This window comes from Primulina eburnea, chromosome 1 (genome assembly GCF_022965805.1).
Source record: "Primulina eburnea isolate SZY01 chromosome 1, ASM2296580v1, whole genome shotgun sequence".
In the NCBI taxonomy this organism is placed as follows: domain Eukaryota; kingdom Viridiplantae; phylum Streptophyta; class Magnoliopsida; order Lamiales; family Gesneriaceae; genus Primulina; species Primulina eburnea.
Genome location: NC_133101.1, coordinates 63,452,171 through 63,475,870, shown reverse-complemented (window position 1 = coordinate 63,475,870; position 23,700 = coordinate 63,452,171). Strand labels below are relative to the sequence as shown.

The 23,700-nt window shown below is 34.6% G+C and overlaps 4 protein-coding genes and 2 pseudogenes across 6 annotated transcripts; 3 read left to right on the top strand and 3 right to left on the bottom strand.

Moving 5' to 3' along the window:
* Positions 1 to 792: 792 nt before the first annotated feature.
* On the top strand, positions 793 to 1,815 carry LOC140809522 (amino acid permease 3-like; annotated as a pseudogene).
* A 931-nt stretch (positions 1,816 to 2,746) lies between these two features.
* LOC140809512 (uncharacterized) lies at positions 2,747 to 3,707 on the bottom strand. The gene is made up of 2 exons (XM_073167170.1): positions 3,431 to 3,707; positions 2,747 to 3,036 (listed from the first exon to the last, which is right to left on the bottom strand). The coding sequence occupies exons 1-2, from the start codon at positions 3,705 to 3,707 to the stop codon at positions 2,747 to 2,749; spliced, it is 567 nt and encodes a 188-aa protein (XP_073023271.1).
* Positions 3,708 to 4,241: 534 nt separating this feature from the next.
* On the bottom strand, positions 4,242 to 10,426 carry LOC140840161 (uncharacterized; annotated as a pseudogene).
* A 682-nt stretch (positions 10,427 to 11,108) lies between these two features.
* Positions 11,109 to 12,932, top strand: LOC140840155 (uncharacterized). The gene is made up of 2 exons (XM_073207312.1): positions 11,109 to 11,496; positions 12,648 to 12,932. The coding sequence occupies exons 1-2, from the start codon at positions 11,193 to 11,195 to the stop codon at positions 12,686 to 12,688; spliced, it is 345 nt and encodes a 114-aa protein (XP_073063413.1). The 5' UTR covers positions 11,109 to 11,192; the 3' UTR covers positions 12,689 to 12,932.
* A 4,440-nt stretch (positions 12,933 to 17,372) lies between these two features.
* LOC140840131 (UDP-galactose transporter 1-like) lies at positions 17,373 to 21,136 on the top strand. 3 transcript variants are annotated; one of them, XM_073207273.1, is made up of 5 exons: positions 17,373 to 17,812; positions 18,351 to 18,539; positions 18,722 to 18,929; positions 20,326 to 20,557; positions 20,773 to 21,136. In XM_073207273.1, the coding sequence occupies exons 1-5, from the start codon at positions 17,620 to 17,622 to the stop codon at positions 20,998 to 21,000; spliced, it is 1,050 nt and encodes a 349-aa protein (XP_073063374.1). In that variant the 5' UTR covers positions 17,373 to 17,619; the 3' UTR covers positions 21,001 to 21,136. The 3 variants fall into 3 exon arrangements, with proteins under 3 accessions (XP_073063374.1, XP_073063389.1, XP_073063380.1); XM_073207288.1 differs by having other exon boundaries at positions 17,375 to 17,730; XM_073207279.1 differs by having other exon boundaries at positions 17,377 to 17,730; positions 18,290 to 18,539.
* A 284-nt stretch (positions 21,137 to 21,420) lies between these two features.
* On the bottom strand, positions 21,421 to 23,302 carry LOC140840150 (uncharacterized). The gene is made up of 3 exons (XM_073207302.1): positions 22,679 to 23,302; positions 21,950 to 22,071; positions 21,421 to 21,713 (listed from the first exon to the last, which is right to left on the bottom strand). Exons 1-3 carry the CDS (start codon positions 23,024 to 23,026, stop codon positions 21,563 to 21,565), a joined length of 621 nt encoding a protein of 206 aa, XP_073063403.1. The 5' UTR covers positions 23,027 to 23,302; the 3' UTR covers positions 21,421 to 21,562.
* Between the last annotated feature and the right edge of the window lie 398 nt (positions 23,303 to 23,700).

The window sequence follows — 23,700 nt, the reverse complement described above, 5'->3', positions numbered from 1 at the left end:
TTTCATGGCGGAGTGTAATTTAACTTGCGTGGAAGTTTAAATTTGTTCAGTGAAAAATTATTGAAATCAATTTGGATTTTCGGCGATGCATGCAAATACTTTGACGTGTGCATATATATATATATATATATATATATATATATATATATATATATATATATATATATATATATATATATAGTTGAAAATTTTCAGACTGCTTGAACAAAATTTGTTAGCCATACCTGAGTAGTGGCCTAACTTTTTGAATCTCACTGACCTACAACTCTGTCATTTTCATTTCTGCATTGGATTGGATCTTGAGTTGAAATGGCCCGTGACAATAGAGATTCGATGGCCACTTATTATCTCTCTCGACGAGGATGGTCGATCGACTCGAAAGAACGGGTACTGCTCTATATTTATTCAATTTTATGCGACGATGCTGCATGTTTAAAGATTGAAAATGTAAAAAAAAAATCTTGGAGTTTTGGTTTGTCGTTAGGAACTGTAAACCGGTAGACCAACGATTTAAATGTTATTCAAAATATTACAAAAAAAAATTCGATTTTTCTGTTTGTGGGAGAGGATCCCATTTGAGTCGGTCCTGCCGTGTTGGCGTAGCTTGAAATGCATCCGGTGTGATTGGAAATTTGATGAACTCTACTGTAACAGGGCGATTAAGAGGTCTTATTGCTTCAACACAAAAGGAAAGGATAGCCCCTGCATAATTTCAAGCAATCCTTTCATGAATACATTTGGTGCTTTGGAAACTTCGATCAAATATTGCGGCTTTCTATTGTTACGGCTGCTATGTCCTTCACGTATCCCACCATTGTTCTGGTTCTAGGCATCTCAAACCTTGAAGGTAAGGGAATTCATCAGCAAACTTCATAATTTAATAGATGGAGCGACTTACATTATTGTGTAGACAGACACTGCATGAAATTTGAGTTATTTTGAGGGTGCATGGTGACAGGCACAGCCTCTCATCGATCAAATATGTTGCTTTTGACATTTGAAATGAAATTTTTGGTTACAGAAAACCGAAAAACCAAGGGAAGTCTGACCGGAGTTACCGGTGGCACAGCCTTTGGAGAAGTAACTCGAGCAACAAAAATCTGGAGGAGCTCGAACTCTTGAGAAAGTTGTTTCCATCTTATTTTTATTCTCTGTTGAACTAAAATTTGTTCTGGTCTATTTGTTTTCAATTGATAGGATACAATCAAATCTCCACCATCCGAATCTTCTCTAAGTATAATAGTAACAACAGTTTTCTACATGTCACGTGCCTGTTTCGGCTATGCAGCATTCGGAGATCAAACCCCGGGAAACGTCCTACTCACCGGGTTTTGGTTATTTCAATCCTTATTGGCATATTGATTTAGCGAACAATGCCGCGATATCATCCATCCTGTGGGAGTATATCAAGTTTTCTGTCAACCCCGTTTTGCATTTGCCCAAAGATCGTATGTCGCATGGTTTCCTGAAAGCGAATTCGTCACCAAAGAAATCCCAATCCCAGGATACTAGCCTTACAAGCTCAATCTCTTTAGGCTTGTTCGGAGTTCGTGGTCTTCACTACTGTCATTGCCATGGCTACGGACATTGTTGGGATTCTCGGTGCGTTGGGATTCTGGCTACTAACGGCTTACTTCCCAGTGGAAATGTACATATATCGTGCAAAAGAGGATTCCCAACTGGAGTTCAAGATGGATTGGCTTTTATATTCTAAGTGTTGCTTGTTTGGTTGTATCTAATATTGCAGGTTCTATTGCTGGAGTTGACAACTGCACTTGCGTTCATTTAACTCTTGATTTTAGTTTGTGTTCATAAGTTTGTTCGTGTAAAGGTGGCCATGTATCATGTATGTACCGTTTATTGACTTTAAACAACAAGATTCAAGAATTTTCAAGAATCGTTGGGGAGTTTTGAAGAATCCCAAATATATATTTCAAGAAAAGAGAAACACAATATTGGCTACCGTGCATTCAATATTACAAGACAAAAGTAATTACTCCAAAGTTGCAGAATCAGAGCACATGGACTGTTGCATTATCTTATTTAGAGGCCTACCAGTTCGTTCACAGGGTTGCTAGGCATATTAAAGTATGGTCATTTTACATGCAATGACAAATCAATATAAATATGCTCTCTAAAGTATTTTTTGACAATGGGAGACCTTTAAAATGAAAGCAAAATAAAGGTGTCCCCCTTTTACATTTTATTCAAGCTCGATTTTCTTGATTCGTTTGGTGGATAAGAGGGATATGGGTCCCTTTTTCTTATCTAAATATATTTTGGCCCTTTTAGTATTGCTGTTTGTGCACTAGAGGGAATGGATACTTGATTTCCTAAAGTTATTTATTAATCCTATAAATATATTCTTCAATATATTGATAAAATACGTACCTTCAAGGTTTAAATCGATATTACTCATGTAAAATTATTAGCTCAATTTCCGTTTAATGAGATTAGAGATCAAATCGAATCCCGGGTCGAGTTCGAGTAATGATATATTTGGATTATCTATTAATAATCATTCTACTCATATTAATGGTATATATATGTACATCTTAAAAATAACAAATTTCTTGTTTCACTAAAAAATTTAAATATTAGATGGAAAATTATGTAAGTTGCATTTTGTAACTCAATCTGTAACCTCAATTGTACATAGAACATATATAATACATATATATTTCATTATCTATATAAACAAAAATTAATGCCCGAGAATTGGAAACGCACTCTGGATATTCTCGATCTATCCAAAAAGCCCTTTATTCTTTGTGAGATTCCTCATCCATCCATATCTAAAGTTTGCTCCTTCAAGCTTGGCGCCATGGCACATATTGCCTTTGTTGGACCTCTTCCATCTAAAGAGATGAAAGATGTGGCCAATACGCCTCCGCCACCTCAGCATCGCTGCGCGATGTTTCACGTGATCTACCAAACTTCTTATCTTCTTGGCATCGTCGCAGTTTTCATATTCACTTTGATGATCAAGTTGTTCTTTGGAGATGTTCTCCTTGTCCCATGATGCAACACCATTGTCTTCAAATTTGATTGATATAAAAGAATATGAGGTGACACACAAAAATAAAACCTAAGTATTTGGTGATGAATGTAATAGTAATTGTATCAAGATTTCGAATTTTTCTTGTATAGATGAAAAATATTACTTTCTTTCGAGCAAATAAGTTAAAAAGGGCTCAGAGAGACGTGACAAAATCTGGATTGGAGCAGCTAGAAGAATTTCTGACAAGGAAAAACCCTTGGAACAAACATTCTCTATTATCTACATGAACTTGGCAATTTCATCAAATAATGGATCATCCCACGTTATACTTCTTGCTGAAGATAGAAAATGTTTCTAAAAAAGTAGAGTTTACATACATCCGAACTAAGTTGGACTACATGGATTCCTTTATCAGCAAATCATATATACCTTCTTGACTGCAGACAGATGAAGTGATGATCAGATTCTGAAGGTCAGATTTCTTCTGTTTAACCTTGATACGATGTTGCAAACCTTTGAAAGAGAAAACATCGTAGAATGTGTGGACGTTCTTGTTTTGGTGAAGGTGACGGATTCGGGTTTGGTGTGAATTAGCTGCTAAAAGTAAGAGCCTCTCGTTCAAGCAAAACGCGCATACACCTACAACTATGTGTTTTGGATGCAAACAGCAGCACTCACTGTAATCATCTCTGTTGCACTCTTTCATTTTCATTTATCTGCGTGTGTGCTTTAGCATGAGAAACAGAAAATGGGATGAAATTGACTTATATTATATACATATATAGAGAGAGAGAGTGTCAGTGTGAGGATTAATTTAAAAAAGAGACTTGGTCAAAATTTTTTTAAAAAAAATAACCCCCCATGTAGTGGTCAAATACACTACATGAGGTTATATTCTTAAAAATTTTTTTAACCAAGCTCATAAAACAAAACAACCCGTGTGTGAGTGGTGCTTCTTTGCTTCAACGAGATGTGTCCAAAAGTGGTCAATATTTTATCACGATACACTGAATTTGTAGTTTCCTCAATATATATATATATATATATTTATATATATAAAATAAAAAGAAAATCGAACATATAATTAATTAGTTAATGTACCAGGGTAGAATGGATCGTATATCTTTTCAAAACAGTAATAACTGTAATAAGTAAATATTACCTCAATGATAAACCTATAGATTAATAACATGTAAAAACTGTACTACAGTTTCATTATATATTTTTTTCATAATTTAACATAAAATTAAGCAAGTTCACAAGTCCGGACACAAATTTGAATAATTGCTAGATGGAACTTGATAATTGGTTTGAAACAAACCAATCAGATACAAATTCAAACTCAAACCAAAATAGTACATTTTTTACATTTGAGCTGGCTAAAAAAATTTGCTCGATTCAATCCATTTGCATCTCTGGCCGGCCACGAAGATAAAGCCACCCTCACCTAGTAACATGTGGCACACAAATTATCACCGTGGTCCCTAAATCTACAAGAAACCCATATATTAGGTCAACATAACACCTCCCCAACTAAATGGAGAATATCAATGTGACTGCATAGAATATTCATCCTGCATTTTGTACCTCAGCTTGATGATCATCTTCCACGGAAGTCGTCTTGTTGATTACCTTGAGGCGATGTTCCTGAAAACATTCCCATCATCGACCTAAATGGCCCAGATACCTCTTCAGGTAGTTCGTTAACATCGAGATTAATGTTCCCACCTCTTCTTATCTCTGGTTCAGCACGTGCACCAGTGTCACTTTGTCCCGCAGGTTGGTTTCCAAATATTTGTCCTGGATTTGCGTAGGTGGACATGTTTCTTAGCATGCTAGCGAAATCCATAGGAAGAGCATCAATGTTGAATGGCATGGATGGAAATGGTGGCGGTGCTGCAAAACGGCCTCTTGATCCACCTTCAGATTGTTGGCTTGATTCTCCGTGACCAGTGGAGGCTGAATTCTGCATGGGGGAATATAAATAGAACAATATTCATTAATAATTTATAAGAAGTTCCAATCTAGTTCAAAAATGATATATTCATCTTACGCAACAATTCATAAACTTCCAAAATTCCTGACGATGTTAAAGTATTTGTCGTTTAAATACTATTATTCTCTTTTATTTTCACATGAAATAAAAGGAAACTTTTAGGTAAAGCGTGTGGCTGGTGAATTAAACAAGTGCCTGATAGGGTCTTTGTTGCTCTTCTTTCAATTTCTGTTCAGCAACCTAAAAATTAAGAAGAAATCAAATCAAGAGCAAGCATCGAATCACCACACAAAATAGTATATTTTCTGTTACCAGTAAGATTCATCAACTAACCCTGATATTTTCCTTCACCGCATTATTAGTAGGATCAAGTTGCAATGCTGCCATGAAAAAGATATATATATCAGAGGTCAATTTTCCACAAACTACAAAAATCTCCAGTTTTACCGAGTACAAAAAAGTATCCAGTTGCAAGAATATGAGAATGTCAATCAAACATAAGAAAATATTTGATAATAATTCAGTTCCATGAGTTCGTTCTAAAGCAATGTGCAGCTTAAATTCCCACAGCACAAGGTAGGCAAGAGTAGACAAGAATAAACAGTATCCTGAATATAGTCGCTATTTTTGTACATAAACAGAGGATAAATGTTTGCACAATGAATCAAAACCATCAACCTTTCCTAAAACCTTTGTCAATTGCATCCTTGTACTTCCCTTGAGCATAATAAGCAAACCCCAAACGGCCATATGCCTTGCTATAGTTTGGATTGATCTCTATAGATTTCAGACAATCTTGAACTGCTTCAGCGTAGCGGTAAATCTGGGTATATGCAGCTGCCCTGAGAATTTTAAGATCAATGCAGTTCAATCATAAACGGATACATGGAGAAAAATTAGAAAAACGAGTCTAAAATGTAACAGGGAAAAGTCATGTAGAAAAAATTAGTACGGGAGAAGGAAAAATGAAATTGAAATTCCAAAAACTAAAACTGGACCTAATGAAGTCAAACAATATTTAAAAAACCATTTAATGTTGTAGTCTGACTGCATGAGAATTGGATATGCTTTTGAAGGGTATCATGGGAGTTCAGGGAATGGCAAAAAATAGCAGAACTCCATTATGCCCACAGGTCATGTGCAGGAATGTGGAGATATGTAATATAAGTGACAAACCAAACATTCACGTGAATATGTTGCAGACCTGTTGCAAAAATAAACAGCATTGTCTGCAAATAGCGCAAAAGCAAAAGTATACAGCTCAATTGCCTCTTTATAAAGCCTAGACTGCATGGCTTTGTTACCTATAATACAAAAATGAATCATTTGAATATGTATTAGCAATGAACAATTCAAAAGAAAAAAATGTTAGAAAAATTAAAGAAACATGGTAAAGAACGCAAAAAACACGCAGGAATCATGTAACACAAGTAATCCACCGTCATATTTGTGATCATTTTATCAGTAATACCACAATCACGGAGGGCAAATGAAAAATAGCAAAAGAAATATCAAGAGACACAGATGCATCAACATGTTTTATGTATTTTCATTCATAACTTGTGATTGATAACAAATGTCTCAACAAGAAGGCATTTGTTTAATTGTTCAAATGCCTCAAAAAATTCATGATACTCGGCCACTCAGCCATTACAACTTCTGAAAGAGGATTCCGATCCGACGAGCATCGATTGGAAAAAATACATTCATAACCATCATCTCCCGAGCTCATACCAAGATAATAATAGCACATTAAGTGAGAGAAAGAGTAGGAAAAATAGTAATGAGGAGTATAATCTGGATAAAGACACTGCACGATGAAGCACCTTGCGATTTGAAGGTCTCTGCCAAGCTTTTTTGATCAAATGTTTGACACCCTGTTATTTGCATTTCCTGATATCCGTAATTATAACTTCATCAAGAGGCATATAAAGGAGCTAGACGCAACTCTAGCCATCAAGAAGAATGGAAATAATCTTAAAAAATTACAATCTGATGGAAGAAACATCTTGTACTGAATAGATTTCCAGTTAATAAATTGTTTTATCCAATCAGAAGTATGAAATAACATGAAGATGCACGTGAGCAGTGCATAACGCTCCTAAACATTGTAGTGATTCAACTTCTTTCTGTTTCAAGAGCCATCTAGTTGGCCTCATCATCGTCACCTCTAAGGTACTCTTATTTCTTTATGCATAGCTTCCAATAGCAACTTAACCCAGCAGTATCAGCTGGTTGAGATGATGTGGTGCGAAGGAGGTTTTCCCAATTTGTGACACAACATCAACAAACAGTAGAATGATTCGCATCCACCCATGTCCCTACTTCGGAAATTTTACATCATCAAACTCACCGATCAGGATCAAAGTCAAATAGCCGCTTTGATTCTATTGTTTACAGAAATTTTACATCAAACTCGCCTGTCAGGGTAAAAGACAAGCAGACACTTTGATTCTGTTATTTTTTAACTTAGCCAGAAGGTGAATAAATAGTTGGTGGGACAGAACAAAAGCCAATACAGGACAAAATGACAGCTATTATCTCAGATCAAGGATTAGTATTCACCACCTTGGCTCAATCTATAGCTGGAAGTACACCTAGAATAACGTAAAGGTAAGAAAATGACTCAATGTACCACAAATATACATTTCTGAGTTTCATGAACAAATCTGAATGGCAAAATCAGGAATCTCCGATAGAAAGTTACATCAGCCGTTGATCAAAATGACGTAAAAAAATGCTACTAACAGAGTTTAATTTCACCATGACAAAGCTCATCATACCTCCACTGCATTATGAAATACAAGGGTCGCTCTATCCAGCTGCACTTGATCATCGTTTCCATCGGGCATCCTACTGAAATAATGAATTTTCAAGAGCACCAAAAAAATGCCCAAAAAGTTCATCTTTCCCTGCCAATGAAAAAAAAATGCATCCAGCCAACAAAAAGATTTACAAAATATGATATATAACAATTAGAGGCTATTAAGGGCTATTTTGTCTTATCAGGGTGCACCTCCAGCGGATCCCAGCGAAAATGCACAAAAAAAAAAACAAAGAGAAACTCTCATTGGGTGGAAAAGCATGAAAATACTGATATTCCTTCTCCATATTGTCTCTTTCCTTTCGATCAAATTAGCAATCTACAAAAACCAACCCTTGATTGTATAAAGCTACTGTAAGACACGAAAACAGTTTTTATCAAGTACAAGGATCACAAATTCTTCGAGACTTCAAAAATGTTGATTGGCCACGGATTAAATAAACCAATCTGGCAAGATATCCTGTGATTAAAAGCAGCCCAAATCTTCCATGTATCTTGCCCTTACCCATCTATGTAACTCTTTTTTATCTTTCTTCAACTACTTCATTATTTTATTCGGGTATATTTGACCCATCAGCACTCACTGATCACCCTCCACCAAATGGATGGGGATTCTAGGTATAATAATTAAATTAAAACTTTAAGGACGAGTTTTTTCATAAATTCAGTACTTTGAGCAGATGAAAGAAGCCTCAGATACAGAGTACATCCAAAGAAAAGCTAATTCAAGTAAGAATCATTAGTATCCCGATACTGCCCATAGTAAGCTGGCCATCAGGTCATGTACTAGGACCTGCATTAGTGTCGTGATGAGAAGAACAGGATTTTCCTATAATGTTTCGAATATCATACTAACTTTTTTTAAGAAAAATACCGGAAAATATATGCTCTCACCATTTGAATAGTGTTCTATTGTTGTATCCTGACCCTAATAGCGGAAGAAAATAAGATTTAGTTAAAATAAAATAGCAAAGTGCCAAGAATAGACATCAAAAACATCCTTAACCTCACCCCACCCAGCAGCCATATCAACAAAAATGATTGGAGGAATAATGGAAAGAGAGAGAAATAAAAGAATGCAAAGCTATAAGAGACAACGAATATCATGCATGCACTTTCAATTTCCACTACTAGCATTGGGATTCTAAGAAATAAAATTTCCCAAACAAGGGAAACAAAACAGTTTACTGCAGCACAGGCAAACGTATTAACCCAAATGCCATATAGCCAAAAGACGAAGCATATATCTTTCAGGTGTTCCATATGAAATCATTTTAATGATCAATAAATTATCCACCGGTATTAATCAAATCCAAATACAACGTTTCTTGCTTTGTAGTTCTACATATAAATTTAAAAACTCTTAACTGAGACACATTTAAATTAGTCACAATCCAATGAAAACTAATAAACACTCAATAATACAGTGCAATAGTGCGAAAAAAGACCAATGATACCAAAGCCTCCAAAACTTCAGAATTCTTGGCTGCGGACGTAGATGCACCATTGGAAATTCCTGCACTATCAGTTTCACAACCTGCAATTGCTTCTCGAGAACTGAAAATGTCTACTAAAGAATCACAATTTGATTGGTTGTATAGTGCGGACGAATCAATCTTAAAAACCTCGGCTAAACATTCCCTTGCAACTTCAAGAGATTCACTGTCGACTCCGGGTGAAGGTTCAACTGCATTTATATATATATATATATAAAAATTACTACCGTTACACCCCTTCAGTATCATTACCCACTCAAATTCATACTCACCGCACCAACCGCCACCCAAAATAAATAAATAAACAAACACTGCAATTTTTAAATTTAAAGACATGCCACGATGATTTAAACAAAGCTTTACATGTTTTTTGAGCACTTGATTTAAAATGAACTGTCGATACGAGTTATTAACCCTAGAACAGTGTTCCTGGCAGTGTAAATTATAATCAATCCCAAAAATATAAAAAGAAAAGAAAACACAAGTATATATATTAAAAGATAGTAATAATTCGTTTATCATATGACTTATGTTGTAATACTTTAACAAGACAATCGAATTATCAGAAAGCTGAAAGCTAGAAAATTCCAACATATTATGCATCATTTCTGATTAAACCAAATGAAATTTCCACAAGTTCGGGGTTTTTCTAATTAAAACTCGAACCAAATGAAGCTTTTCACGCATACACCTTCAGTATATATAACTGAAAAAAATAACGAGATCATTGACCCTACATTGAACGCAGAAAGCAAACAAGTCAGGTTCATAATTCAGAATCGAGAATAAAAAAAGACCAATCTGGCTATATTACGTTTCCGAATCGAAATAAAATTAGCTTCTACAAATTTAGGAGCTTCCTAATCGAAATCAAACCGAACAAAGCGACACACGCATACATGAATACCTATATATGCGTTGGTGAAGTGCGTACCGGAGTGGAGGAATCGGAGGAAAGAGGTGGCGATGCGGCGAGAGAGAGGGGAATCTGTCTTTAGATTCGTCATAAGACGGCACTAAAGTCAAGCGCCAAGCAAGTTGACACGAGAGGGGAACCCGAGGGGAGGGGATGTTTGGCCGTACCATCTGTCACCCAAACCCTGTCCATCTGTTTTAGTGTTCCTTTTTCGTTTAATTTAAAATTTATTATATTGACAAATAAAAACTATTTTTAATATATAAAGAAATCATAAATTTAAAACCATCTAGCCGAAATACTTTTTCCATGGACTAAAAAATTTAGGATAATTAGCTTAACGTTTACAACTTAACTCGTTCAGGAGAATAGTAACTTGAATTATGACTTGTAGCATTACAATTTTTTTTTTGGTTTGATTATGCTTAGTTTCACCTGTCATTCACCAAAATTTTGATGTCATGATAATTGATAGATATGTAAATGGTATAGATGTTTTTACAAAAAAATGAATTTATATGACTACCTGTTTATTGGTATAGTGGTATAATCTTCTCATCGATGAGGGAGATATAAGATTGAACCAACAAATATTTTATGATTCAATAGAAAATCATTTATGAAATTGTTTTATGAGTTTATTTTATCAATTTTTTGATATATATATCATATCAGACATATTTTATGACAAAAATATTATTTTTGCTCTAAATATATATTGTTAGATCGATATTATAAATATAGATGTATGATTCACAAAAGACGTATTAACTCCTCAATTGTAATTTTAAAATAAATATATATAAGTGTTATTTAAAAAATGATGATTGATATACAAATTAGTATTTTCTTAAGAAAAAAAGAGATTGATGTTTTTTTTTTTGGTTATTCGCCTGCCAAACACCCCTCGACAAGAACTAAGTTGCAGCAGAACCGAACAATCAATCGGGGCTTGGAACATGGAGCAGATCACGAGCGCTTTGAACCGAGCGGCGAACAGCAACGCTGTGTTGAACACACTCTTAGCTGGCGTACTCGGGGTCCTGGGCATGAGGTCGGTGGCGCAGCAGCGGTCAGTGGAGGCGCTGGAAGCGGAGAAGAACGCTCTTCTCGAAACAAACAAGGTCATAAAGAAAACCATTTGGGACTGGAAGCAGCTGCTATATGCGGAGGCCGAAGCAAATCCCCAAAAAGCCCTCGTCCCTCTGTCAACTCTCAAAGCAATTTATGGAGAAGTCACCCCCAGCTCACCCGTGGTTTCTGGTAGTTTACTATGCCTTTTAATCGTTTCTTGATCTGCCACTGGCCGTAGGATTAGACATCGCCAGTGGCAATGCCCTGCCAACGGTAGATTGCGTGGTGATGTGGTTGTGCCTCGGTTCGGAATTTGCATCAAAGGGTTTTGGGTCATTATTATGTGACTATATTTGGATTAGAGCTGTGTATGAAGTTTATGCAAGATTATAGTGCTTTATACTAATTGGTAATTGTTTCGGTATTTGCTGTGGCCACAGCTGATGAGTTTTTATTGAGGCGGACGATTGGGCTAAGTTTCATAAAAATACCTTCAAAATTTGATGCGTAGGTTTCGAAAATGTAACCTTTATCATTTGATGAACTAGCACTCCCCTCGCCTCACGAATTATGTCCCAAGTCCACGACTATTTCGTAAATTTGGTATTTCATATGAAACATAGAATGTTGTCAAGACTTTGTCCATTACTTGAAATCTCTTCTTGAATGTAGTTGCAAGTTGCAACTCGATCGACTAACTGTAGTGATTGAAGAAATTCTGTTTCGAATGTATTTTTTTGAAAAAAAAAATAGAAGAGGATCTTGGCCGGCTGCTTACAAAAGTAGCCGAAGTTATTATAGTTGGCTCTTTTGAGTTATGATATTTGTGATTCAATTTGTTTGCAACTCTTAGATTAATCGAAGTGTGTGTACTTGTAGCAATAACATGGTGCTTTCTCGTTCTACACATGATGAAACCTATGAAAACAAAAACCTACGAATTATTTTTCTAAACCAGCCACTATTATGTAGATTTAGATAACGCATGAGGATGATGAATCTCTATTGTTAAATTGATACCTTTAAGTTTCACTTAAGAACTGGACCATATTTTTATGTTCATGCATGAAAAACCTTTATAACAAGGTTTAGAATCACATTAGTTGCTGCCTGAAATTATAGCCAGTTAAACTTTTTGGTTAAGAATCTTTGAGCCTGCTGCTCTCTCTGATAGACTGTGTAAGATGCACCTTACATTCATATCACCTGGCTAAAATCTGCTCTAGGATTTGTTGTTTCTTGCTTTGTGCTTTGAAAATAGTGTCCATATTTCTCAGCTGGTTGGCTTTGTTTGACTGTAATATTGCCCAAAGAGGTCTCATCCTCTCTTTCACATGCAGCTGGAGATGATAATCAAGGCGGAAAGAGGATTATGATCTGAAAGGTATGGTTATAATCTGCAAAAATCAGGGAAGGGTTTTAGTTTTTGGTAGAAGCATAAGGGTGCCGCTGATTTTCTTAATATGTGAGAAGTTTATCGTAATGACCTGAAGCAAATAGTATTGTCACCATAGAGAAATTATATTGGTAGACTTTAAAAAATGTGAACGCTGCCGCTGCAATTACACTTGAGACTACTCGAGTCCCTTGATGACTCGGTAAAGTTGAGATTTTTGTGCTGCTAATTTGTCTCACTGCCATTTGTTGCTAGGAAATACTTGTAGCTCGAGTAATTAATTAAACTGAAAAAATCTGGAAATAGCTTCAGTCCATATTTTGCATCTATTATATGACGGTTTCTAATATAGTTGAAATTCAAGAAAATATGCAATTTGGCCATCATATAAATCACTGAAGCATATAATGTCGGAGGGATATGTTTTGATATAATAAACATGTCTTACACATTTCGTAAATCATTATCGGTTTCTTGCTAGCCGAATTAAGTAGCAACCAGAGACGAGCATCGATTATCATAGATGTGTATCTATCAACAGTCAGCACTAGGGATGTCAATAGGTTTGGCAGACAAGGCTTCAAGCTTGATCTTAAATCATATATAGCATAGTTACAATTGTTTTCGTCGAAATGTACATTTGAAAAAGACCTAGAAAAATAGGTAGTCCACAGTTTCTAGTTTCCACGAAGGAAACATAGCATTCGGAGTTAAAATTTCATATCATTCCATCAAAATGCAACATCGGAATTGAGGTTGTCAACTAGATTTAATTCAATCGAACCATTTTTTGTTTTGTTTTTTTTTTTTAGTTCATAGTAAAATATACTATCAAATGCTAAATGGCACATGCATATATGACTTCTCTTTCAATTAAAGTGAACCCTCTACGTTACTTGCTTCAATAATTTAATTAAAAAAAAAAACATTTTCTCGATTCATGGTATCTATCGAACTCCATGCTAGTATCATATTATCCTTGATCCATCGTTTATATTATTCTAATTAAGCAATGAATTTCAAATAAAATGTAGATAAAAAAGTTCTTCAGTACGCGCGATATGTGAGTGAAACACTAATTATTATCCAATTTATAGATACAAACTTAAATCATCCTTGCTAGTATTATAGTTATTTTGACCCATTCAATATTAGTGTTGATAACAAGTCATATTTCAGTTACACGATCCCATCAAAATATTGAAACACAAAATCACTAGCTCGGACTTTAAAAAAGGGATTGCTTCGAGAGTGAACAAACAAGTATCCCAAGAATGAAGCAAGTTAGTTGAATTCGAAGCATTTATTGCAAGTACTTCACTTACAATTATGACGAACTAATAATCGATACATTGGTGGAACATTGATATCTCTCGTTTATAGCATCGTATGCAAGTCATATAATGTGATTTTTTTATTTTTAATTAATTAGGGAAGATGCCTCGAACTTAATATCTAAATTTTTTTTTAAATGTTGATTTATCACACAATAAAATTATTTTATATAATAATAATATAATAATGTGATACCCCGATATATGATGGAGGAGGAAATAATAAACAGTTAATTGTGATATTATTATTTTCAATTGAATTTTGGAGTTGAATTTCTCTTGAAGCATTAAAAAAACATTTGAGCAAATTCTCACGGAATTATAAAAACCATCGGAAATTCAAATTTATCTACAGTTTTAATAAAATCGTGGGCAAATTACCACATGTTTTTAGTACTGTGTTAAATTAACGACAATTTTGTAAGAACCACCAATATTTTAGCTACGGTTCAAGTAAACCCGTCTCTATTCGGTTCAATTAAAATTGTCATTGTGATTATTGACGGTATGAAAAAATCGTCGCTAAAAACTATGGAACAACAAAAATCTTCACAAATTTTCGACGGTTTATTAAATTTCATCTCTAATATTGGAATGATTTTTAATTAAAAATCGATAAATAATGATGATTTTAATTCAAACTTTCATGAAATTACTCTTGACAATAGTTTAACATAAACCGGTTTTATTTTCATAATATTGTCATTAATTGCGACATTCTTACCATGAACATCGCCATAACAACGGTTTTTTAAATATCATTGTGAAGTTGACAACTATTTTAGTAATACCGTCGTAATAAATCAATAACGGTGGATTACTGGATTTAGTTGTGGAATATAAAATCATCGCCCAATGTTTTTATGGTAACGATGGATCGTTGATTTTAATTGATATGCCATGACAAGGAAGGAACTCTTAAAGTAGCTAGATCTAAGTATATGATGTGTTCAATAAAGTGGTAGCTGAGTTGCCAACCCTAATTCTGACTTCTAATTACAAATAAAGTCCCGATACATCATATTACCCTAATTTTATCGTTTCACAGCTTATTTTGTTTATGATATCTTCTTTAAATATATGGTGTAATCAAGCACATAGAACACGTGGTTTCACATTATATTTATATTTTAAGTGAGATTTGAAGTCAATATCTTATTAATCTTGAAGTGGTCCAATTTATTGAATAATGGTTTGCTTGGACTTTTTGGAAAGAATATGTTGAGTAAAATTTATGAAATATATAAATAAATGGTATAGATTATGAGTTGACTTGAACTGAGTTGCGTAAATGTGACTAAACAAGAGGACCATGATGAGAGAGAGAGAAAACCATGAATCACAATTGTGAATTATGGGTTAAATTGCAAGACAAGATTTATTTAAACCAAAATTCGGCCATACACGTACACAATGATGTAAAAAACAGATAGATAGATAGATATATTGTGAGATGATCACAATTCTATATATGTGAAAATGGTCGATTCGATTCATATATATAATTAAAAGTAATATTTTTTGTATTAAATATAATATATTTTCATAAGTTTTTTAATCTAAAGATGACAATGGACCAGGATGAAACTCTTCCTTGTGTTAAACCCGCTGATCGGGTTTCGAGTTTGGCCAAACCAGCCTCGAACCTGACTCGTTGCTATCTTAGTTGAATCAACTCGTAAATCTATCATATTTTTGATTCGTTAAACAGTCACACAAGAGTTTTTATAAAAAATAAAAAAATTAATTTAAGATTGTCACCATTATATAAAATAACATTTTTTGGATTGATTTAGCGTCTAATTTCAGAAAATTACAATTTTTTCCATTTTGCATAAACTTTGTAGATTTTTTTTTTGACCTAAAATAAAAGGAGCGGAGTACTTCGAGCTGAATGGTCTCCGTAGTGTATATTACCAATTTTGACCTTAAAAGTTAACTTATTACAATAATGACATTGTTAATTCCGAGATTCGAATCTCCAAAAGCATACTTTGGCGCTGCTTGGTGTCCAAATAAATATGATCCCAAAAGGAGCTGACACGCATTGTGTTTTAGGTTTTGATTCAAATCAAACACAATCGTTTGGACTAAGGAATCTACTTTTAAAAATGTTTTTTTGTTAAAAAAATAATATAATTTATGGAATAAACATTTTTTATAAATGAAAAGGTTAATCATACTTCATATACATTAAAAATTAAGATAAGATAGTTTTTTTTTTTATTACAACACATACGGGGAGGGGGATCGAATCCGCGGAGGAGAGCCAGCTAATCTGGTGGGTGAGACCACTAGACTACAAACCCAATCTCAAGATAAGATAGTTTAATATGTAAAACAATATAAACAGACTTACATTTTAATTATAAACAAACTTAATATGTAAAACAATATAAACAGACTTACATTTTAATTACCAAAACAAATAAAAAATATCATTGTCATGAAATTAAATTACATAATTATTAGAGGTCATATTTCGATCTACTGCCGAGAATGAATTTGACTACAAATCCACGTCCTAAATGCATTATATCCACTTAACTCGAAATTAAAATGAAAGATTTTTTATATTGCTCATATATATTCTTTTGCTTAAATTCCAAATCATTCAAATACAACTTTAGTGATTTGATATTTGATTATTGTATGCTCGACTAGGGGTGCAAACGAACCGAATCGAGCCGAATAATAGTAAAAAAGTCAGGCTCGAATTCGGCTCGAAATAGGTATATTTGAGTTCGAGCTCGATTCGAAGTTCGATAATTTCAAATATTTGGGCTCGAGCTCGGCTCGAAATGAAGTTCGAGTTCGGCTCGAAATATTCGAATATATTCGTGAACTATTCGAATTATTGCTCGGATATTAAGGTTTGAAAGCTCGAAATGCTCGAAATATTCGAAATGTATATATATAAATATATATAATTATATTATATTAATAAAATATTAAGGCTCGCGAACTATTCGCGAGCTATCGAACAAAATAATTTGGGCTCGAGTTCGGCTCGGAAAAAAGTTCGAACGTGTTCGAGTTCGGCTCAAATTCGATAAGTTCGAATACGAATCGAATATTTATCGAGCCGGCTCGAAAAACTCGCGAACATGTTCGGTCGTTTGCAGCCCTATGCTCGACTTACTACATTTAAGATAATTTTTTAAGTATTTATAACTATATTTTCACGCTCGTATATTTGAGTAGTGCAATGCAATTTTAATATATTGATAACAAAAAATAGTATTTAGGATATAAATATTTAAATCAAGAAAATTATTAAATTAAAATGACAGCACACTTTGTATGTGTGTGTATATATATATATTTGGGAAAAAATTGGAAATGAAGGCAGATTTCTCATTTTCCCGGAATAAAACACCTCGGCCAGCCAGGCCTAATGGCACAGTTCTAACTTTACGGCTCCATTCTCCACATACTACATTTAAGCTCCTTTGAATTTCATCGGGGTTTCTCTACTATATATGCGTGATCGTTCGTTCTCTTGGTGTTTTTTTTTTCCAAATCTAATGGGCAAAGATTGTTCGCTCATACGTTTTCTGATCTGAGGTGGTGAAATTAATCATGGAGGAGAGTATGTTGTGTCAGTGGACTGTAATTCGATCCTTATTAGCTATTCTCCAGTGGTGGGGTTTCAATGTCACCGTTATTATCATCAACAAATGGATCTTTCAGGTGGGTGTCTTGTTTAGTCCGCGGCTTTCACACGACAACAAAAAATTGCGTGAATTATTAAGGAATCGTTTTCAAAGTTTTTGTAAGCTGCTAAATTTGCGGCTTCATTTCTTTGTTGGTTGACTTTTTTGTGTTATTTGTCTGTGTAGTTGATTTTTGTTTGGGAAATTTTGATTATACTAGTGTGGTTCTGTTTTTACAATTTTGTTGCAGTGCAATCTTGTAATTATTTTTTGAATCGTACTTCAATTCGAGGGATGCTTTTGTAAAATTGTGCTTCGAGTATTTCTTTAAGAGCTCAATGAAAATTTTTAAAATGAAATTTTGCCTAGTGTGGGTGACCAACTTAATGATTATTCATCTATACTTCTACGCAGTTTCATGATCTATTTATTTTAGATTAATTTTCCACTACGACAATTTTAAATCGTATAAATGACGGTGTGATTTTATTTTGGTTATTAAGATGCTACTGAATTTTTGCTGTTATAATGATCTTGAATGTGAACGTGATAATTATTATTGCTTACCAAATCTTCCATTTTCTTTGCCTTGACAGAAACTGGATTTTAAGTTTCCATTATCAGTGTCGTGTATTCACTTTATATCTTCAGCAATAGGTGCATACCTGGTAATTAAAGTGCTCAAACTGAAGCCACTCATTCTGGTTGACCCCGAAGATCGCTGGAGGAGGATATTTCCCATGTCGTTTATCTTCTGTATCAACATAGTTCTGGGAAATGTTAGCCTGCGTTATATTCCGGTTTCTTTCATGCAAACCATCAAGTCTTTCACCCCTGCAACAACTGGTGAGTTTTTTTTTCCTGCCAATTTTAGGCAATATGAAATAATGATGTTTTGATGCATAGTAACCTCTAAATTTATCGCTGTATTTAATCATTTTGATATTGTTGCCTCTGTTTTGTAAATTATGTCAGCTTTCTCTTTGTTATGTCAATAAAGACTTGTACTCATAATGCCTTTAAAACAGTTATCTTGCAGTGGCTTTTCTGGAAAAAATATTTTGACTGGAGAATTTGGGCTTCTTTGATTCCTATTGTTGGAGGTATTTTAGTCACTTCTATGACCGAGCTGAGTTTCAATATGTTGGGATTTTTTGCTGCTTTATTTGGCTGTCTTGCTACCTCTACAAAAACGATTCTTGCAGAGTCTTTGTTGCACGGATACAAATTTGATAGGTATTTACTTTTTCGTAATCTTGTTCTTCCTCTTCCAGATTACTTTCTTATATACCTAACATCGTTTTTTGACACGTATCTCCTTCCTAGCTTAAAGTTGCTGAGGAACTATTTGTTATATATTAACCTTCCTAAAACTATTTGTAGTACAAGAAGATAACTTCAACGACACGTACAGTGAGAGTAGAAAGAAATTGTTTTTTAAAGTGTTTTCTACTTTACATGGTGCTGAACTGAGTCGAAGTAATCTGTTTTGATTTACTTTACCGTGTCAAAAGATGAAAACCAACAAATATATTTGGTTTTACCAAAACAATTGAAATCACGTTTGCAGTAAATTTCCAATCAACAGTCATGCACCTCACGTCATATAAGTGATTCTTTTGGTTTATAAAGTGCATTCGGTTCCACTTTTGCATGAATATTCAAAATTTTCGAAGATTTTGCATGCCCTTTTTTGTTAATTACTTGGAAATCGAACTTACACTTAATGGAATAACTGTAATAGGCTACCATTTCATCTGTGAATTTTTAATCGACCCAACTCATTCATTGACCTATTATGATCAAATATCTCCTTTTTTCTCAATGAAACAGTTGGTGTTTTTACACATCTTTGTGGTTACCTTGTAGAAGAAATCAATATCTCGTTATCACTCTTGTTTTGATATCATTCTGTTACTCATGCCAATTTGAAATTTGAACCACTAATGACATATACATCTGTTCCCCGCTTTTAACCAATGACTTTTATTGAGTGTTATAATCGAAAGTTTGACACATTCGGGTTCATGCTGGACTGCTGTTATTTCTGGAAGTTTCTCAGAGAGCATTCTTGAGGATCAATTGTCTGGCTCCAATGTTCATGTATTAATCAAATTATTTATGCTTTCAGCTTGTTATTCAAGAATAAAATGAAGCAAGAACATTGCTTATAACAAAATGCAAATTCCTGATAAATTTATGCATTTCACTGGAAACAAATGTGTGTGGTGTAAAAGTACTTTTACTTCGATTCATCTCAGAAATTGTGTTTATAGTTGTATATCCAAGTAACTGTGGAAGATTATAGTCTTGATTGAGAGGCCAGTTAGCCTGCTTGCTGCCTCTTAATCAGCCTAGCTGTTCAGGGCTTAGCCATGGGCAGATCCAAGAATTCTGTGGAGAAGCGGTGAAATAGGATCAGGGTCGACTCAATCAAATTGGGAGCTGAAATTTGAATATTTAGAAAATTTACACACAAAAATTCGAAAAATGATTCATTTGAGGTTGTGGAGCAACCATTATATCTCCCCTTGCCTTCCTGTTGCGTCTGTCCTTAGTGTTCACAGAAGCACGGTAATTTTTTTCCCATTATAGTAGTTTGTGTTTTGAGAAAGTTTTTGGCTGGCTTCAGCATAAACACAGTATACTACATGGCACCTTTTGCAACCATGATCTTGGGCATACCAGCTATGCTGCTCGAAGGATCGGGAGTTGTGGAATGGATTCGTACATGTCCCTCGCTTTTCTCATCCCTCGTCATCATTTTGGGGTCTGGAGTGTTGGCTTTTTGCCTCAACTTCTCCATTTTTTATGTAATACACTCCACAACCGCTGTGACCTTCAATGTTGCCGGAAATCTCAAGGTACGAGCTCTCATTCTTGAGATTTACTGGATATATTTTTATACGTTTATTTCCCGTGTTTTTCTGGTGCTGACAAGTTTAAATTCTTTGAATTATGACAAGCTGGACTACAAATTACTATCTAATACCCAAGTTTTCCATAGCCACCAATGTGTAATGCTATCATCCTATATTGGTATTTGAACTGTAATCTTGTTTCTTTGTTTCATCTCAAGGTGGCGGTGGCCGTTACTTGTTCATGGCTGATCTTCCGAAACCCAATTTCAGCGATGAATGCAGTTGGATGTGCTGTAACACTCATTGGATGTACCTTTTACGGGTACATTAGGCACATACTTTCGCAAACACCCGGAACCCCTCTTACACCTAGGACGCCTCGGACTCCAAGAGGTATAACAGAGTTGATTCCATTAGTTAATGAGGAGTTAGATGATAAAGTTTGAGTCGAGCTTCTTGAGTTATGCTGGACAGGAAGTGGAGGGTATAATTTGTGTAGAAAGAAAAAGTTAAAAAAAAATCAGTACAGTTGAATCGAATCTGGCTAGATTCACTTTTTTCTCAGCTTAATTAATCTTCTTATAGCATCTTTTTATTCTCATATCATTAGATTAATGGGAGATTTCGGTATATCTAATAAAACTATCAATAGTCAAGTTACTCTCACATGTTCCACCAGAAACCACCAATCACATAACTTCTTAGTCACATTAGTCAAATCCTTGCACTATTCAACATTGTATTTCGATAGCAGCAACAGGGCATTTATTTAAAGACAAGTAGCAAATATCTGTAGTAATTTTAATTAATTTATTTCTTTTTTAAAAGACAAACAAGGTTCCGCATATCGCACATAGAAATCAATATTGATGATCCCGTGCTTTTCAATATATAACTGGTTGGTAGTATATATATTGCACAACAAATTACCAATGCAAATATTGTACAGAATTATCTCTGCGTTACAAAGATCTTATTTTCCATAATATATTTAAAGCAATATTAAATCTAAGCCAAAAGCCAGAAATTTTTGTGCCATCTGGTGCTGATAAGGTACCCGCCGACTCCTCCGCTCTGCTTCCTCACTCCAATGGTCAAGCATTCCAAAGTATTGATGCATTGTTCCACAAATTCCTCCGTACTGCTTTTCAAACACAGGCTGTCCGATTTGAAAGTATGCAAAAGTAACAAGTGAGCGGAGGGAGATTGTAAGATTAACTAAGAACTACTTTTGCGAAATGGGATTGCAAAATATTTGTCATTAACACATTCAAAAGTTTTAGTCACGATGAACCACTATATTTTGAGCTTGGCTCACCAAAGAACCACAAATACTAAAGTTTTGTTGGCATATCTCATTTTGAAGAACTGACAAATGCGAAGTAATGTACTGACCAATAGAGTAAGGATGAAGGCCTCTTTTGACCTAAAATGAGAACAGACACTTCAAGTTTCTTGACTTGGCTCATCACTGTGCCTAGCTTTGGTCCTTGGATCACCAGTGCTTCCACTTCAACCTGAAACCCTCCCGAAAATATTAGAAAATGTAGTGAACTTTGCTTTTCATGCGTGCAGCACTTGGTTTTTATTCAAATCCCAATCGGGAAAAAGTTACATACAAAAAAATCCCAACTTTGTTCTATTTTTTTGACTGGAAAGATGTATTTTAGAAAATGTACATGTAGACATTCATTGATTAAAGCAAAAAAGAAAAAAACAAAATCAGAAATAGAAGGATGCAGTACATTCCCAAACGAAATTTATTAAAATTTTGAAGTAATATTTTTAACTTGACTTCCGTAGCAGAAATAAAAGTCGAACGGAAGTTGAGAATAAAAATCTATACTTGGGGGTCTATAAACAAGGTTTTACTGTATGTATTTGAAGGCCAAAATCAAAATCTGAAGATGGGGGCAGAGAAAAATCAGACTCCTCAAGCTAACCTACTGAAGCGAGCATCTATTTTTCCAGGGAAACAAAGAAGCAATAAATTTTCAGGGCATAGCATCAAACAGTGGCAAATGCAGGATAAGCACAAGATTCGAAAATCACATTACTCAAATCTTTTAGTTTTTTTTTTCCATTTAAAGTCTTGAAGAACCACGAAGAAACATAAACTCTCACCTCAGGCTTACACGCCTTACAGAGTGATCCCAGCGTGCCAACAAGGAAATGAGACGAAGATTTGTCGGAGTCGGAAGAAAGCACAATATGAAGAAGAGTGAGTATATCACCCTTGTTAGCAACATGAGTCAGAGCCCACATCATTGCATGCTTAGAATACGAAGACTGATCCACCAAAACCATTACTCTTTTCTTCATCACAAAGAACCCCGTTTCACCCCCATACCACGCGTCATTCATCCCTCCCATTTGCTTCAAGCTAGATCCCCATCCTCCACCGCCAACCCATCTTCTGGAAGTTGATTTCCATCCTTCTTTGCTGCTTAGAAACGAATCTGAACTTGGCATTTTCCGTAGAGTTCTTGGTTTCTCTCTTACCTGTATTAAACGAGCTAGCTAACACCCTTACTCTAACAAATGCATCTTTTGGTTTATAATCAAGAGAGATAGATTGTCACAGTATGCGTGTGTGTGTTTTGGGAGAAAGGACAAAAGGGAGTGGCCAATTATAGCTCCCCCCGGAGATTTTGGTGATGATGATGCAGTTGGTCAAATATGATTTATCTCACACAAACTTATCATTTGTATTAGCTAAAATAACTCATTTATTGATGTAATTCATCTTGGTATAAATAAATGTTTCATACACATGGAGATTAGTGAAAACCATGAATAATGTGTCATCATATATAACGTAGGCAGGCATCTGATTTCCCATATTCATACATCAGTCATTGTAGGGGAACGAATATCAATATATAAAAAGATTTCTCAACCATTGTCTTAAAATACATGGAAATAGTTTTATATATAGCACACCTTTTAAACAGACATCATTTTTGCAGTTCCATTACAACTTATGACTAACAAATTAATATCACGACAACAACCAAGAAAACAAAATCAAACAGTAACCATCACAAATCTTTTCTTCACTCTGTGCTTCTTGTGTAACAATAACCATCCATCATAATATGAGAGACAATACAAAATAGTCTCTGGACGGTTCTTTTTCTTGGACT